This window comes from Gavialis gangeticus, unplaced genomic scaffold (genome assembly GCF_001723915.1).
Source record: "Gavialis gangeticus isolate Ggan-Ray unplaced genomic scaffold, GavGan_comp1, whole genome shotgun sequence".
NCBI classification, from domain to species: domain Eukaryota; kingdom Metazoa; phylum Chordata; order Crocodylia; family Gavialidae; genus Gavialis; species Gavialis gangeticus.
Window position 1 is genome coordinate 94,611,789 of NW_017729032.1, and position 19,038 is coordinate 94,630,826.

Below are 19,038 nucleotides of genomic sequence, written 5' to 3' on the forward strand. Positions count from 1 at the left end.
CTCAAAGCAGGACCATCCCCAGCTACCTGCAGAAACAACGTTAGTTCTTTAAGGAACTTTATAACATAAGTTCCAAGTGACATCAGGAGCCTGAGAGGTTATGATGATTGCACACGTGGATTTAAACACATACATTTTATCTAATTTCAACTTCATGTGCTCAGTCCTTTACAGGATTTGGGTCTGAGATATGTTTTTAAATCTCCTTTTAAAGTGCCAATCAAATAGTATGTTAAATCACTTGTAAAGTATATAAAACAAGTTTTATCATTTTATTTTATGAAAATGATTGAGTGCTACACTTTTTGGCTTTCCTTTCCAATTCACATAGAGGTAATTGGTGGAAGAAGCTATTGGCTATCGTCACATAAAAGCTACTTATTCTTTGTCAGTTGAAGCATTCTACTATAATTACGTACAACACTAGTATAATATTATGCAAATAATAGAGGTAATTTATAAACAAATGTCTTAGTTGCATTACAGTGGGAATGTTAACTCTACTGCAATTAAAATCTGTAACATTAAACTCTGATTACAATTTTGACCATAATAAATAGTTTTTAGTGTACATTTGTACTTAATTATATTTAGGCATGAATGAAAGCTACAGCAGGCAGCTTCTGAGGCATAAATATGAGATTGTTTTGGAAAACATTCCACTTGATCTTTTTTTTTATTGGCACAGTGTTAACTTGGCAAGAAGGCTACTGGAGCTAGAAAAGCAAAACTCACTGCTTATAAAAGATCTGGAACATCAGAAGGAACAAGTAACACAGATTTCACAAGAGGTAAATTGCTTGGATAAAAGAGAAAATATATAAAAAGATTATAAATATGACTAATCAGCTCTTTCCAGAATATTTGTTTTTACACGTATTATAGTATATATTGTTGGTGTCACAAAATTACCTTACAATTAACAAAAACATGTTTATGCTAGATCTTTTCAAAGCTACTTACATTATGTTTTAAAATAGAGATCAAAAAGGAGATTATTTTATAGACTAAACAAGAATGTAAGCTAGACAAAGTTCTGATTTCTGAACAGATGACCAACTAGCAAAACTAGTTTAGTTTTCTCTTTGATAGTCAACTGATACGCGTTACTTTTTACACAGATCTGTTTTCTGAATCCCTTTTGAAGACATTACGTATCTCTAAGGATCCTAGTTTTCTCTGATTAAAAAAAAGCAATTTTCAAATTGAAAAAGTAACCCCAAATCCACATTTTTCAATTATTAAAACGAAACACCAGTAATAAATAAATAAATAAATAAATAAATATAGTGGTGTTTCATTTTAATCACAGAAAATGTGGATTTGGGTTTACTGTATTTAATCCAAAAATTGGGTATTTTTTTAAATGAAAAAAATATCTCCACTCTCCTATCTCCACTTCTACATTGTTCAGACTCTGAAGTCTTTGAACACAAATCTGGGATGTATCAGAGTGATAGCAGATGCTGTAAAGGAAAGGTCTATATATTTTTTTACAACTTTCTTGTAACAAAGTAAATATAATAATTGATTGTAAAGTCTTTTGATATTTTACAATTCATTTTTTAATCACTCTACCATCTAAAATAACATGTAGTTTAGACACCAAGAGTGAGTAGTGAAAGCACTCTGAAACCCCACAGATTCCTAGATTTTTGTTTTAAGAATTGTGTTTTCTTTCAGACTCATCTTAAGAACCAGTTTCATCAGTCTTATATTATCAGATGAGGCATTACAATCATAATGGCTTCCCAAGTTAAGTCATCTGTGAGGTTGACTAATTTCTTTTTAATACCATCCTAGCCTTTCATTTGGATAACAGAACCTCACTATGTCTTGTTAAATATACTTTTAATTTTGAAAAAGCTATGACTGACATTTTAGTGGCATATTATAAGGCTACTTTTTCACACTTTAAAAAGATATGTTGAAGGTAGGTTTACAGTAATCTTGAACTGGGAGGACATGTGGAAGGGCTCTCCTCTCTCAGACTTTTATTTAATTTCTATCTTCTGTTTAGAAACTAAATTTTCCTTGGTGCAGACACCTCTGTGAATAATGTCCGGTATTAAAGCATGCTACAATCTTTCCAATCTGCAACATGTAGAGCTTGGGTAGGTTCTTTACCGCAAACCATTGACATGCATTTGCCCAGCAGTTTCCAAACATACAGATAAAGGCAAAGCAGTCCCTAAAAGCAGGTCATTCTCAGTCTTTTCCACAAAATCTCCCCAAGGAAGGCCAAGAAATTTCCTGAATCTTTGCCCACATTGTACATGCAAGGTGGTTTAAATAAAGTGTGTCTATATCTGCACCAGATTTTTACAGTCTCACTTGCCACAGTGCGGCGCAGTGGACCAGTCAAAGTACAACACAAACTTTCACAACCATTTTATAAAACCACAGCAGGATGATCAGTGAAAGCTCCTATAGCAGCATATAAAGCCAAAGTTACTGCTCAGATTTTATACGGCGCTGAAGTATGGGCCACTAGTAATGATGTAGACATACCTCAGAACAAGTTTCTTAGGGTTCTTCTGGCTCTTCCTTTCTCAACTCCTGCATCTTTTTTGAGATCAGAGATCGGAATGGATTCTATTTTAACTAATATTATTATTAGAATGATGGGATTTTGATTTAAAATCCTTCCCTTTTTACCATCTTGTCTGCTTAAATTATGCTACATAGAAGATACTAATAATCTCCCACCTTTCCAATCACTGTGGTTAGCTTTTCTTTCCCATACTTTTGCATTTTCTGGGATGGGATACTATCTCAAAAATAATGAAAGATTTTTCTCCCCCATAGAAAAGTTTCAGGTTTTCCAGAGAATATGAGATATTATCAGGCAGAATGATTTTGCAGTGGCTAGGGCTACTCATATTGCCTCTTTATGTATGCTTTGGAAATTAGATTGGGGGGAAAAACGGTATTTACAGTTGGATCTCAATAATAAATGACGATCTTCTTTGACTAGACTCAGGACCAAACATGCTTACAGCTCTACTGGCTGGATGTAGATTTTCCATTCCAAGGGCTAAAAGTTGTTGTCCGCTGTGTCCAGGAGTTTTGGGAGATACTATCCACTTTGTTTTAGAATGTTCTTTATATAATGACATAAGGAGAAACTATTTATTACTATTCTTGCAGAAATTGAAGTATTTTTCAAATAAACAGGAATCTGGCTTTTACAGCAAACAGATCCAAATTTAGTAAACAGCCTTGCAATTTTTGCTTATAAGGCTGAGGCGATTAGCGTTAAATATCCTTTATTACTGACATGACTGATACATTATAACATTAGATTTGATTTTATTGTCTCAATTGTGCATCTGTGTACAACAATATTATAGATTCATATCTTTATTTACTACCTTATTTATATTAATATTTTTATGTTGGGCTCTATTTTTAGTATAATATTTGTAGTTCGGTTACTTTGTTCAAACTTACTTATATTATGGTCATATGGTCAAATGCATGCTATGTCATTTTCAGGAGCATGACATTTAGCCAGAATCCTTAATAAATGGAAATTGAATTGAACCTTCACAACCGGACTACACAAGAGTTATGTTACCTTCACTGGATTACTTCTATGCAGTTGCAGCAAATGGATACCAGTCCTACAATTCTCTCTCCACATCCCTAACCAAATTTCCTTTCTGAGAAAGACAAAAGCCAACAACTCTTGCTGCCAGTCTGGAATGTGGGAAAAGACTTTCTTAGTCCTGGGTGGCAATTGTGTTGGCCTAAGATTTGGGTATCAGAGGAGGATCATGGAAGGTCCTTGCTGAGCATATTCAACTAAGCTGTGAGAGCCACTCTAAAGCACCAGTGTCTTGTGTATCAGCATTACCCACGCTTTAGTTCAAGCCGCCCTGACAACATTTTGAAGCATGGGGATGCTAGTGCATGAGACACAGAGGCTGGCTGTGGCATGGTAATTACCACTGTCCAGCAGACTCAGTCCAGTTTGCTTCATCACACTGTAATTACAGCACATCCAAGCAGCCTCACAGCATGTCTACAAGCACCCTTTGACATAGAGTTTCCTGTTGTACTGTTTGGGACATCAGCTTTGACACTATACCCCCTCACCTTTGAAGAGGAAAATACCCCCTTTCCCTTGACAAACTTGCAACCGGTGGGTGTAACCTTCCATGTCTCTCCCCCTGAGCGTTGTGCATCTGGGTTTCTTTCGAACCTCGCCATAGCCTCCTGGGCTGCATGGCCAAGCTACTGGGAGCAGCCTTGGGTCAGCTCCCCAGGGGTCTTTTCTGCCATATCTTTGATGGTAAATGGTATTCTAGCGGGGGGATGATGTCTGGTCCCATCTCCCCTGGTACTCTGCCTTGGTCATCCTCGCAGCTATTGCTTCTTGGGGCTCCACCTCCCCTATACCGCGCCTAACACCAACCGTGGTGTTGCCCGTTGGGATTAGTGTTCTGGCCCTCACCAATGCTCAGTTTCTTAGGGGCTGCAGCCGTGGGCTACAGGTGGTACTTGCATTGAGCATCTGCCGCGGTCCTTCTGTGCTTCCTGGCTCACACGGTGCCTGACTCTGCCCAGGCCTCAAACCCCCTTGTCGCACTGTTTCCTCCCCAGGTTTGGTGCCTGCCATCTGCGTCCAGATTCTGTCTCCGTCATCTCCACCAGTGTCCCAGTCGCTGCTGTTGCTGGCCTCAGTCCACATCAGCCTCATAAGCGACTGCTTGGGCCCTCGCTGGCCCGGCTTGCCCTCCATGCTCCCCTTTCTGGGGCGCCACCACGTTCCCTCCTCTTCAGGGTCCTCTGGGCTCTTTGGGCTGGTCGAGGACACTACTTCCAGTCCCCCTGGCTTCCTTCCTACCAGGCCTTTTATCCCAGTGCCAGGTTGCCACCTGGCCGATCACCCCCAACATGCTTTTACAAAGCACGCCCAAACAGATGCACGCAGTAGCCATTCCCAGCTCCGCCATAGGTTTTTGCTTTGATCATCATCTGCAGCAGCTCCAGCCTCCATGGTTTCACTTTCGCTGCTATCGACTGCCGGCGCAGGATCCCTCCACCTCTCTCCTGCCTCCAGTAAGCTTCTTCCACAGTGGGGTATTAAGAAGCAGCCAGCCCAGCTTTGTCAAGGGTAGGTCATGCCCAAAAAACCTGATGTCCTTTTATGACCAGGTAACTAACTGTCTGACAAGGGACATGAGGTTGACATCATTTACCTAGACTTCAGCAAGGCCTTTGATACTTTTTCCCATGAGATACTCTCAGTTAAGCTGGAGGGTACTGGCCTAGACCAGTCTACAGTGAAGTGGGTTGGCAACTGGCTCAGAGGCTGATCCCAGAGAGTTGTAATTGATGGGATGGCCTCATCCTGGAGGGCTGTCTCCAGTGGTATCCCCCAGGGATCAGTGCTTGGGCCCATGCTCTTTAACATCTTTATCAATGACTTGGATAAGGGAGTGGTAAGTGCAGTAATTAAGTTTGCAGATGGCACCAAGATGTGGGGTAATGCGGGCACATCTAAGAAGAGGGTAAGGATCCACGATGATCTTGACAGACTGGTCCTATGTGCTGAATGCAGTCAGATGAGGTTTAATAGGGACAAGTGCTGGGTCCTTCATGTGGGTAGGAAGAACCTTCACTATAACTACATGATGGGTGGTGGTCCACTGGCTGACACTGCAACTGAAAGGGACCTGGGGGTGGCAGTCGACCAGAAGATGAATATGAGCCTACAATGCAATGAAGTCGCCAGCAGGGCAAACAGAACTCGCATGCATCAGCCGATTCATTGTGAATAGATCCATAGAGGTGCTCCTCCCCATCTATACAGTGTTGGTGAGGCCACAGCTTGAGTACTGTGTCCAGTTCTGGGCACTGCACTTCAGCAAGGATGTGCATAAGCTTAGAAGGGTACAGAGAAGGGCCACCCATATGTTTAGAAGCCTGGAGGATAGGTCCTATGAGGAGAGACTCTGCGAACTGGGTCTGTTCAGTCTGTATAAGAGAAGGCTGAGTGGTGATTTGATATCTGCGTACAAGTATGTTGGGGGTGAACACCAAGATCTAGGGGAGCAACTCTTCAGAAAGGTACCCCTTGGGAGAATGAGGACCAATGGGCACAAACTCCTTGAGGAAAAATTTAGGTTAGACATAAGGACAAGCTTATTTTCTGTAAGGGTGTCTAGAATCTGGAACATGTTCCCAGCAGAGGTGGTACAGTCGCCATCACTGGAGGTGTTCAAGAGGAGGCTGGACTAGCACCTTGTAGAACTCGTTTGAGCCCAATAACCTCCTGCCCATGGCAGGGGACTGGACTTGATGATCTTACAGGTCCCTCCGGTCCTTCTATTCTATGATTCAGCCTGATACTTCTGTGCAGTTACCATTATTAACTAAATTTATATTGTCATCACAGGATGAAGTCACAATTTGTTTTGAATAAGATCTCTTTTCCATGAAACCATGTTGTTTGGCATTAATAATATTTCCAGCCTTAAATCTTTATTAACTAAATCCTGTATCAGCTTTTGCCTATTTTTTAAATCTGGGATTGATTTCAATTTACCCAACATATAATTAGGGCCCTACTGAATTAATGGCAGAATTTGGCTGCACAGTGGCTCCTTTAATTTTGCAGGTTCCCCCATACACCACCACCCCCTCCCTCCAATTGGCAGAGAGGCCCCACCTCTTGCTCCTGATCAGCAGGGAACTGAAAACCACGGTTTTCAAATATGGCGCTGTTTTTACCTCCTGGCAGGTCAGCACCAAGCAGCAAGGTCACTGGGACCCCTCAATCAGCAATGGGAGGTGGGGGAAGGGGAAATGCATGGGGGAACTTTCAAGCTTAAAGGAGCTGCTGCACCACCCACTTCCTCTGTGAATTCAGTAGGACCCTACCTATAATAATCCAGATCATTTTGTAATTGATGAATAGTGGCACCCCATTGGCCCTCTTTAAGTGTTCTGAATTTTTTCTGTATTCTGAGATATAAACATCAGCAGCATTTTTATTCCCTTACCCAGCACTTCAAGGACTTTTGGTACAAGTCATAGAGAAGGGACCTTGAGAGGTCATCTAGTCCATCCCACTGCCTGAGGTAGGATCATCCCTACCCAAACCATCCCGTACAAATCCATTGTCTGACTGTTAGCAAAACTACACAGTCAACACAAAACTCAAGACACCTTAACCTACCACAGGTAAAGAAGTGGGACCACAACAGCAGCCAGTGTCATGCTGGTACAAAGGTTGTTAATATACGCTCTAGAGAGATCCCAGGAAGAGGGCCAAGCCAGCTGCTACAGAGAAAGGCAAAGCCCCCTTCAGTCCATACCATTCTGACCAAAGGGTAAAATTTCTTCCTGACTCCAGATATGGCAATTGGTCTCACCTTGAGCAGAGAAAGACCATCTAGCCAGGAACCTCTGGGTTAAGTCCCAGCACTGGCACACTGCAGTCAAAATCCCTAGCCTTGGCTGCAGACAACACCCAATTCCTCTAAGAAAGGCTTTTAAAAAAACCCTGCCATATAGATTCATAGTAAATTAGGGTTGGCAGAAACCTCAGGTGGTCATCTAGTCAAGCCCCCTTCTCAGAGCGGGACCATCCCCAATTACATCATCCCAGCTAAGGCTTTGTCTAACCAGGTCTTCAAAACCTTCAAGTATAGAGATTCTACAACCTCGCTGGGTAACCTGTTCCAGTGTTTTAATACCTTCCTAGTGAGAAACTTTTCTGAATATCTAACCTAAACTTATCTTGCTGTAACTTGAGACCATTGCTCCTTGTTCTGTCATTTGCCACCACTAAGAACAGTCTGGCTCCATCTTCTTTTGAATCCTGCTTCAGGTAGTTGAATTAAATCCCCTCTTAGTCTTCTCTAGACTAAATAAGCACAGTTCCCTAAAACTGTCCTCATAAGTCATGTGCTTCAGCCCCCTCACCATTGTTGTTGGACTCTCTCTAACTTGTCCACATCTCTCCAGCTTGCCCTCCACTGGACTGTCTCCAGTTTGTCCACATCCTTTCTGTGGTGGGGAGCCTAAAACTGGACACACTACTCCAGATGTGGCCTCACCAGTGCTGAATAGAGGGGAATAATCACTTCCTCTCACCTGTTGGTAACACTCCTACCAATGCAGCCCAGGATGCCGTTAGCCTTCTTGGCAACAAGGGCATGCTGCAGGCTCATATTCAGGTTATTGTCCACGGTAACCTCCAGGTCCTTTTCTGCAGAGCTGCTGCCCAGCCAGTCAGCCGCCAGCCTGTACCAGTGCATGAGATTGTTCCATCCTAAGTGCAGGACTTTCTGCTTGACCTTGTTGAACCTCATGAGAATCCTTTTGGCCCAATCCTCCAATTTGTCAAGATCACTCTGAATCCCAGCCCTACCTTTCATCGTATCTATTACTCCCCCCAGCTTGGTGTCATTTGCAAACTTGCTGAGGGTGCACTCTGCCATCTTCCAGGTCGTTGTTGAAGACATTGAACAAAATTGGCCCCAGGAACTGATCCACTTCCCACTTGGCCCCCATCCCCCAGCAAACCTAGTTAAAGCCCACCTCACTAGTTAGCGAGTCTGTCTGCAAAGATGCTCTTCCGTCTCTTTGTCAGATGGATCTCATCTCTTCCCAGCAGTCCTTCTTCTTGGAACATCTTCCCTTAGTCAAAGAAACAAAAGCTCTGCTGGTGACATCACCTGCGTAGCCAGGCATTGATCTGCAAGATGTGCCTGCTCCTGCCCGGGCCCTTTTTCTTGTCCAGAAGAATTGAAGGGAACACCACCTGAGCTCCTGTCCCTTTCACCCTTGCGCCCAGAGCCCTGTAGTCACTTTTGATCTGCTTAGGGTTTCCCCTGGCAATGTCATTGGAGCCCACATGGATGAGCAGCATAGGGTAGTAGTCAGAGGGCCAGATGAGTCTTGGTAATACCTCCGTGACATCTTGTATCTGGGCTCTGGGCAAGCAGCAGACTTCCCAAGACAACAGGTCAGGTCAGGAGATAGATACGTCCATCTCCTGCAGAAGGGAGTCTCCAACCACCACCACCCATAGCTTTTTCTTGATGGTAGTTGTGTCAATCCTTCCCCTTTGGACATATGTAGCAGCAGGAGGGTAAAAATTCCCTCTGGTTCCATTCAGCAGCCAGCAAAACATGGGAAATAGTCATAGAAAAGCATAAGCATAGGCACATCTAGATCATGGCTATCTAGCCTCTTCTTGAACTCCAGTGATGGAGTATCCACAACTTCCCTAGGCAGTATATTCCATTGCCTCACTGTTTTAAAAGTGAAGAAATATTTCCTGATATCCAATGTAAACCTACTTTGCTGCAACTTCAAGCCATTGGTCTATGCCCTAGAAAAGATAGCTAAGGAAGGATGCAGTAGAGGTCTATTAAATAGTAGTATTACTGTATGTTTTTTAGCAAAAGCTGTTGATTTTATGCTTTTATTATCTGTTTTATGTTTTTAGCAAAAACTGTAAAGAAATTACTGTTACTATAAAATAATGAATAAGTTAGAGCAAGTAAATAGCAATTTACTATTTATCATCTCTCATAGCATTCGAACTAGGGATCGTAAAATAAAAAAATTGAAAGCAGCCTTAAATAAAACAAAAGAGAGTTCTTTTTTCATACAACATGTAATGAACTCATGGGAATCATTGCCTTAAGATGTTGTAGAGGCTAAAATTTAACCAAGTTCAAAAGTGGGTTAGAAACAATCCTGCAGTGCAAGTCCATCAGCAGGTAACAAACATGATGATAGGGCTGCAGTCTCCAAATTAGGGTTTTTTGGATCTCTAAATGCTGGAAGCTGTAAGGAAAGAGGGGACAGATCAGTCTGCATGAGCCCTGCATTAATATTCTTCCTCTCTGTGTAAGGTTCTGGAATCTCCATCCTTGGTGGTTTTTAAGGCCTGGCTAGACAAAGCCTTAGCTGGAATGATCTAGTTGGGGATGGTCCTGCTTTGAGCAGGGGCTTGGACTAGATGACCTTCTGACATCCCTTCCAACTCTAATTTTCTATGATTCCATCTCCTTTGTGCCACTGAGAGATACAGAATACTTGGCTAGATGGGCCTGTGGTCTGACCCAGAATGGCATCTCTTATGTTCTTATGTAAATGTTTGTTTTCTCAGTTTTCTCAGCATTCCTTGCTACCTCCAGTATTCTTTGGGAATCCCCGCCCAGCCGGAGGCTCACTGTTAGCTACCCCACTAGTGGATTGGGGTAGGGGCCTAGGACCTTCCCGTCCTCCACAGATCTTTCCAAGCCTCCTGCCCTGGCAGGGGCAAGGAGCTTCCTGCTGCCAGGGCAGGGGAACTTTGTGCCTGCCTGGGCTCCATCACTGGAGCCCACCCTTGTGGTGGGCAGCAGGCAGCTCCAGGGGGCAGAGAGCAGTCTCCCAGCCCCCACCAGGAGACAGGTGTTTCCTGGTCCTGTGCTCCTAGCCTCTGGGCTAGCACTCTGGGGGTGCCTAGAGCTCACTTTAGCTGCTGCAGGGGGCCAGTGAGTAGCTGGAGGGGGCAGAAGCAATATGCTGCCAGGAGCAGCAAATCTGCTCCCAAGTGGATATACGTGTAGACACCTGCCCAGGGTGCGTTTTGTCCAAAGTAAATTACTCTGGAGTAAACCCATCCAGCAGCATTTTCATGTGTAGATCTGCCCAGTTTCTTAGAAAGAGTGTATTTGAAAACTTTTGTCTGTTTTTCTCACAAGTAACTTGGAATTTTACTGTAGACAGGAAATACTTCTTTCCTCAGCATTATTTTTAAGTGGGAGCAAGAGAGAAATATTATGCATTCCCTAGATTTTAGAGAAGTCTTAAAATATTACTTAAATAGGAGTAGTTCCTCCAGGAAATAAGATTTTTTGTTTTATTTGGAGCAGCAAAAAATGGGACAGCTACCCTCTAAGTCTTTTTTGGCAAATGTAAATTGTTTCATCTCTTCATGTTTATTATAAACAAACTGGAAAAAATGTAGCAATCTTCAGTTAAATCCATTCCAGAAGAGTAGTCTGTATCTAAATAGTAAAGGGTTTTATTTTATATAGAAAATGTATTGGTTCTTAGCCTAGACATCTACACTCTTCCACCTGTTTGGAATGTGAAATGTTGATATTTGGTCTTCAGTGAGCACTGGTTTTAGGCCGTGATCTTGTATTCACTTGTTATACCCATCATATCACATTTGTCATTGCTTTTCTACCCCAGTAGTTTCCTACTGCTAAATAGTTCTGGAGGTTCCCTTATACTGTTTTAGATTTAGATTTGTTGGCCTAGTTTATGTATTGTTGTTGTTGTTGACTAGAAAAGTTTTTTTTTCTTTCATTAGTTTTCTGTGGGCCTTCAGAGCCTTCAGATTCCACTCTAGAATAAGACAAAAAATTGATTGTATGAAAGCTACGTTATCTGCTTTCAATGGGTGCACCTACATGTGCACTTCACTCTAGAGTAGACTAATTAACTCCACATTAAATTATCACCATGTACACATGTACTGGTATTAGGACATAGTAAATTAATTAACTCCACTGTAAGATAGTATTGTCAGGGACAGTACTGTCTTACAGTGGAGTACTTGTGTGTGCTGAAACACACCTGTAGATGGTGACAGGGGCTGGCTGGAGCACGAGAGTGCTAAGGTATAGGGGCCACATGCCACCTAGCCATGCACTTTAGCACTCTCATGCCCCAGCCAGCCCCAGTGCTGCCCCCTAGGTCCCCTGCCAGCCCAGAGCTGCTCCACCCTAGCTCAAAGTTCTGCAGTCCCAGGTATATGTGAAGACACTGTGCCTGGGAGCAGTTGGCTCTAGCATGAACTGTGCTGGAGTTTATTGCTCTGCCTTAATTGCATGTGTAAATGCACCCAATGAGAACAACCATCTGAGACACTGTCTGCACTCAGATTTTTCTGACCTGTAAGTCTACACCATTGCAGCCATATTTGTGAAAATGTGTTCCATTAAAAACTATGCTAAAAGCAGTTTCAGTGGAGTTTAGAAGGCAGAAGTTGACTGTGGAGTATCGTCAGTGGAATTCAAGGGAATGTAAGTCAAGTAAAAAGATAGGAGCAGATGTAGAAAATAAGTTCAGAAAATAGATTGGGAATGTAATGTTAAAGGGCTGCACACATTCATCATGAAATGAATACCAAGGTTACTCCTCTGTTTTATCATAGGGTATCTATAGTTTTATTTTGTAAATGTTTAACTGTTAACACTGCTTTCTTTTATCAGCTTGACCGAGCCAATTCTTTGTTGAGTCAAGTGCAACAGCCATACAAGTACCTCATTGAAACTGTAAAACAGAGAGACACTCAGATACATTTACAGAAAGAACATATTGCACAACTTGAAAAAGATGTCAGGTAAATAAAAAATTACTACATATGCCATTTTAAATTGAATCTTGAACTATTTTGTATTCATTAACTGCATTCTACTACTTGGCAAATAATACTGTCCCTTATAAAATTCCTATTGTATTGTCATGTAATTCTCATATTCAGAGCTTTCCTCATAGTCTCACAGAGAAAAGTCTTCAGAGTTGGGAAAAGGCAACGAGGAAGGAGTCAGATTTAAAAAGGAGTTTGGCAGTGAGGGTAGGGAAGGAAGTAGTAGTTCATCAGACCTATAAGACAGAGCAGGAAAATAAGTTTAAAGTAGAGAGTGACTGCACGGTAGAGAAGTCCATTGGGAGGGTGTGCATGCAAATTATTTTTTTGTTCCACGGTTATAATTTTAGCTATTATTATTCAGTGCTATTATAGTAGCTTATCTTAAAGAAATGCATTCTTTCATACCACCATGAAACAGGTTCGTTCTCTTCATCTACAGATAAATATCTTCTAATACCCACTCAGAGGATATCTTTCATTTGAGCTGTCTGACTGAGGAAGAGCCAATACTTTGTTCTGCGTTTAAGCTTTTTGGATATTTTGCCACAACTTGACCCTCCTGAAACAGACAATTCAAAAATCAGTATTTTTCCCATAATTCATGACAGGTCTCTTGGCCTTTTCTACATATATAACATCTTTATAGACAAAGTAGGCTTGAAGCTATTAAGACTTGGCTTGGTATTAAATTATATTGTGAACATAGGTGGTATACATATTTATTTGTACAAAAATGTCTTATGTGATAGAATATAAAGGACAATAATAATTATACGTAAGGGAGCCTTTTTCAGTCCTGCATCACAGTTATTACAGAAACTTCCCAAACAGATCATGGAACTCATTTCTAAGATCAGATATTTCATGGTCATTGGAACATACAAGATGCCAAATGCTGTATAAACATTAGAACTATTTGATGGCCTGCTGCTCTCTAAAGTGCTTTTTGGCTCAGCATTCAAAATAGATATTATGGATATTTCTGGACAACACAACAGCAGTGTTCTGCCTCAAGATGCGGGCAGGGGGCCTTACTCCCAGCCACTTTGCCACAGATTTGATTACTTTAGCACAGGAAACATGGCAGTATTGATTTCTGATGCAGTAACATGGGAATACTATTTACTTCAAAGATCATGTTTTGGCAAAATGTTTTTCCCATAGTTCCCAATGCCATGTATTTCTTTTAAGCTAGTTACTAGTAAAATAACTAATATTGACATTTAACTTGTCATAATTAGGCTTCAGACTCAGTAGCTTAATGAAATGATTAGGAAGAATTTATATTTCACTTAATAGCTTAAAACTTTTGATTTACATTGCTGCCCTCCCTTTAATTTTGTTTTGCATAGCTCTAGCTTTCCAAAGCAAGTTTTTAAAGTGGCAGTGGAGTATAGGCAAAAATCCCCAGGTGGCATAAATCCTATGTTGCTGGCCCTGTGTTATTCTTGTAACAGTCCATAACATAAGAGGCATGTTCAGAGCATGGTCAGAGAAAAGGGGAGCTTGTACTCAAGCAGTCTTCAGCTTCCAGAATGGTTGTTTGATGTCTCTTGATGCTGGAAACAAATTAGAGTAGTTGTGAAATAGGCCCTGGCTCTCAGTTGCCCCCGGAGCCGGTTGAGAAAGTGTGGAGTAGAGTGACTTAGAGATAGTTTCCTTCTGTTTTTGTGCTGAGTGAAGCTTAGATAGATCACAGGACCTGGCCCAGTGCTTCCTAGATTGTGGCTCATAGACTATATTGCCCTTGAGACTTTCTGTTATTTGTGGCCACAAGAAATTAAAAAGTTAAAAATGAGAGAGACAGGGAAGGCCACATATGATGTTGTCCAGAGTTGATTCGTTCAGTATTGTTAATCCCAGGCCAGGATCTAGCCCCTTGTTTCTGCCTGTCAGCTTACTAATTGCTTTCAATTAGATACAGAATATTATTGCAAACACTAGATCTAGAAAAGTTATTATATTTAATTTTTCTCAAATAAAAACTTAAATTCTGCTTAAATTTGTTGATACCATCCAAAAAGCATTGGTGGAGCATAAAAGCCATACTTTGCAGAGCCTGTCCCATTCTGTCTTGGAAATGTGTTAAGTTCTTTGAAGGTGAAACTAGTAACTGTAATTTTTATTTAGTTTTTTTTTTTTCACTTTTAACCCTCTGGAACTTGGAAACTGGGCTTTGTTATATTCTGTAATTACCTAAACTATATAAATACCACAGAAAGTTTCATGGCTAAAGATTATACCTTTTTTTGTATAGAAAACCATTTTTACTAGTGACTATTTTGGCATCAGTTTTTCAAACTCTTGGTCTTGAGTATTAGGCCTTTGAAAGTCACAGTTACTGATTTACAGATATAATTTGAAAGCTTTATTTTACGTTTGTTTGAATGGTATGCTCCCATAAGAGCAGTCTACTCTTAGACAGAACTGTAGTTGTTAGCTATGGGGATATTTTTTTTTCCTTAGCCTCTATTAAAGGAACCTCTCTAACATTCAGTTCTTTATCCAGAAATGAAAACACCATGGTTAGCACATTGCATGAAAAGAAATACCTTGTGACTTTGTATGTCATGCTGTGGGAAAACAAGTCTGTGAATTTCATTCTTATGTATGCAAAGAAATAATTGTAGTTTAGTACTTAGTTTTCTGCTAAAAGCATCTAGGTATATAAATAACTAAAGGCATTAAACAAGACTTCATTCATAAAGCAAGGGTATTTATTTTAAACATAAGTACTCAGATTTCTCAGTACCAACGGTTGATTTTTAAAGTGACTAACTGATCCAAAAGCACTTTTAAAAAGGCTGACTGTGTTGCAGATCTAGGAACAGTACAAGGGGTTACTAAAGACCTAAAAATCCAAAATGTTTCATACCTATACATCTCTAATTGCCATCCAAAGAGAATGTTCAACACAGGGGTTGTGAAAGGAGTTTATCCACCATTTTTAATATGGGGTGGGGGGAAGTAATACTGTTTTGTGCAACTTGTTTTACCTGTTAAAAAGTGCTTTGCATTGTTGATTTACAGAGTTAAAAAAATAATGATGATGCTCTGTTATATTTTATGTTGAAAAAGCAAAAAAACAAACCATGACTTTTTTCTGTATTGGTATATATTCTGTTCTAAATCACAGCTTAAAAAGTATGCTTTTTACTTGTGGGCTGGGATTCTAATTGTCTAGCTCTCAGTGAAACAGATGAAAGGTAGGTAAATAAATCCTTGTTCCTGTGGTCTTTCAGCTCTAATAGGATGTATCATAGTTTTCTATGATACATCCATAGTTTTCTATCACTTGCTACATTGCTCTTTAATCTGAACTATATAAAACTTTCCTACATTGCTGTGACAACCTCTTTCTAGGTGAGTTCTAGAGCTCCAGCTTCTCTCCCCATATTTACTGTGTACCCTTGGGGCCACAACTGGACCCCTCTTCCCCAGGCCTCACCTGTGTTTACTGGACCTTAGAGCTTAGTAGAGGTGGGTTCTTCCAATTCTAGAGTTTTTATCGGTTTGCTTGCAAAAGAAAATGAAAATGGATTCCTGTCCGTGCAGAAATGGCATACCTATTGATATCAGCTGCCTTGAACGTACCCTTATCATGAGACAAATAGTGTGGTATGAAGCAGAACAGATTACAGAAAAACATGTCAGAAAAAAGATTGAAAATAGATATATGAAAACATACAAAAGATACCTCACTCTGCTCTCACTAATTTGAATCAGCCTGCTGGTGAATTTGAATCAGTTTCCTGGTTGAGGAGGGAGAGATGGATAGAGGTAGTCAGCTGAAGACTGCGGTGCTGGTGTCATCATGAAGGCTTCGGCTTTCATGATCACAGTCTGCTCTTCAGTGAGAGAGGCAGTGGTCTGCTAGGGAGAGACGGCCTCCACCTGACTTCACTGGGAAGGAAGCTCTTTTCAGCCAGAATGGCTGACCTACTCAACCAGGCTTTAAACTAATCCCACCGGGGGATGGGTGGAATTACCACCAATACAAGACCACTAGGCTTTCACTACAAAACCAGCAGGTTAGGGCACCCAAGGGAGACCACTCCTACCCCAGCCCTGGAACGGTGTTCTCCTGGGGGTGTAAGGAAGTCTAGGGCTTCCAATGAGATGCTTCCATGTCTATACACCAATGCCAGGAGCTTGGGTAACAAACAGAAGGAACTGGCCCTCCTACTAAACTAGAATGACTACAATCTCATAGAGATAACAGAGACCTGGTGGGACTCCACCTATGACTGGGCCACAGGTATAGACAGCTATACCCTGTACAGGAAAGATTATGTGCAAAAAAGGGGTGGGAGTGTAGCTCTTTATGTCAAGGAAAGCTACACGTCTCTGCAAGCTGACATTGGCACCCATAGAGGACAACTGGAGACACTCTGGGTGAAAATACGTGGGGAACGTGGCACAGGGGACACAGTAGTAGTAGTCTACTACACACCTAATCAGGAACAAGAGCTTGACCAGGAATTCACCAAGGAACTGACTGAGGCTGCACACACTCTGTGCATGGTTGTCATGGGAGACTTTAACTACCTGGACATCTCATGGGAAGAGCACTCATCCAAATCCGAATAGTCATAAAGCTTCCTCACGTGTGTGGACGAACTGTACTTGACTCAAGTCTACAAACCGAGAAGAGGTAAAGTGCTGCTGGACCTGGTACTGGCAAAAGGGGATGATCTAGTCAGTGACCTAAGAATCGAAGGAAAGGTGGGAGACAGTGACCATGTGCTGATCACTTTTACTATCCATCACAAAGCTGGCAAGTCAGTCAGCTATGCAGAAATCCTCAGCTTTAGGAAAGCTGACTTTGATAAGCTCAGGAGGCTTGTGGTCGAGGCTCTAAAGGGCTATGACTCGACAGGGAGGGGAGTCCAAGATGAGTGGTTGCTTCTTAAGGGAGCAATCCTGAAAGTACAAGGGATGTCTATCCCATCTCAGAGGAAAGGTAGCAAAACGGCACAGGAACCCCGTTGGCTCAGAAGGAAACTTGTGGACCTCCTACATCTAAAAAGCGAGCCTTATAAAGAAGACATGAATCACCACTAAGGAGGAGTACTCTACACTGGTCGGGAATGAATCAGGAAAGCTAAAGCTGCAACCAAACTCCAACTGGCTGCATGTATCAAGGACAATAAAAAGTCCTTTTTCAGATATGTGGGGAGTTGGAAGAAAAGCAAGGATAACATTGGACCCTCTTGCTAAACCAAATGGAACAACTGACAGCCAAAACCCAGGAAAAAGCCAGCCTGCTTAGTAGGTACTTTGCGTCGGTTATTCACCAGCCCAAAGGGACCGCCCTACCTAACATGATGTGGGACGGCCAGGGTGAGGGTGAATTTATACCCAGCATCAGTGTAGACCTTATAAAGGAACAGCTTGAGAGGCTGGACACCTTCAGGTCAGCTGGTCCTGACACATTGCACCCCAGAGTACTTAAGGAGCTGTCAGGCATCATAGCCCAGCCACTGGCAAGGATATTTGAGAACTCGTGGTGCTCAGGTGAAGTACCCAAAGATTGGAAGAAGGCCAACGTGGTGCTGATATTCAAGACGGAGGAAAGTAGATCTGGGGAATTACAGACAAATCTGCTTGACCTCAATCCCTGGAAAGATTCTGGAAAAAAGTATCAAAGAGACCATACTAGACAAGCTGGCTGATGGTAACTTCCTGCAGAACAGCCAGTACAAGTTTGTTGTGGGTAGGTCTTGTCTGGCCAATCTCATCTCCTCCTATGACCAGGTCATGTATCACCTGGACAGGGGAGAAGAGATTGACATCATATATCTGGACTTTAAAAAACTCTTTGATTTGGTGTTCCATGATCTTCTCATGGAAAAATTGGCCAACTGCGGCCTTGGCCACATCACAGTCTGATGGCTGGGGAATTGACTCCGAGGTTGGACCCAAAGAGTGGTAGTCGATGGAAGTGAATCATGGTGCTCCATGACCAGTGATGTCCCCAGGGTTCCATCCTTGGACCTTTACTCTTTAACCTCTTTATTAACGAAGTGGACAATGGTGTCAGAAGTGGACTGACCAAGTTCACTGATGTCACTAAACTTTGGGGTAGAGCTTCCACACCTGAGGATAGGCTGGTGATTCAGGCTGACTTAGATAAGCATAGAAAGGTAGGCTTAGAAAGTGGTTGGATATAAACCTGATGTCATTCAATACAGAAAAATGCAAGGTACTCCACCTCGGGGAAAAAACCCGCAGTATGTTTATAGGCTCGGCAGCGCTACACTCGCTAGCACCATGGCCGAAAGGGACATGATTGACAACAAGATGAACATGAACCACCAAGGCAATGTCACAGCTGGTAAAGCAAACAAAACTCTGGCTTCCATCAATAGATGCTTCTCAAGTAAATCTCAGGATGTCATCTTGCCACCATATTCAGCCTTAGTGAGGCCGCAACTGGAGTACTACATCCAATTCCCATCTTCAAAAAGGGGAGGAAAGAGGACCCGGGGAACTACAGGCCAGTCAGCCTTACCTCGATCCTGGGCAAGCTGTTCGAGAAAATTATTCTGGCACACATCCAGGAGGGGCCAGCAGGGAGCGGCATGCTCAGGGGCAACCAGCACGGGTTCATCAGCGGCAGGTCCTGTCAGACCAAC

General features: G+C 42.0%; 1 protein-coding gene across 3 annotated transcripts in view; it reads left to right on the forward strand.

Annotated features, from left to right (window-relative positions):
- The window catches only part of PIBF1 (progesterone immunomodulatory binding factor 1), a 222,386-nt gene that overhangs the window by 128,210 nt on the left and 75,138 nt on the right, over positions 1 to 19,038 (forward strand). For all 3 annotated transcript variants that reach the window (XM_019524724.1, XM_019524723.1, XM_019524722.1), the window contains exons 14-15: positions 689 to 791; positions 12,240 to 12,370. In XM_019524724.1, the coding sequence (XP_019380269.1) occupies positions 689 to 791; positions 12,240 to 12,370 (234 nt within the window). The remainder of the gene's footprint in view (positions 1 to 688; positions 792 to 12,239; positions 12,371 to 19,038) is intronic.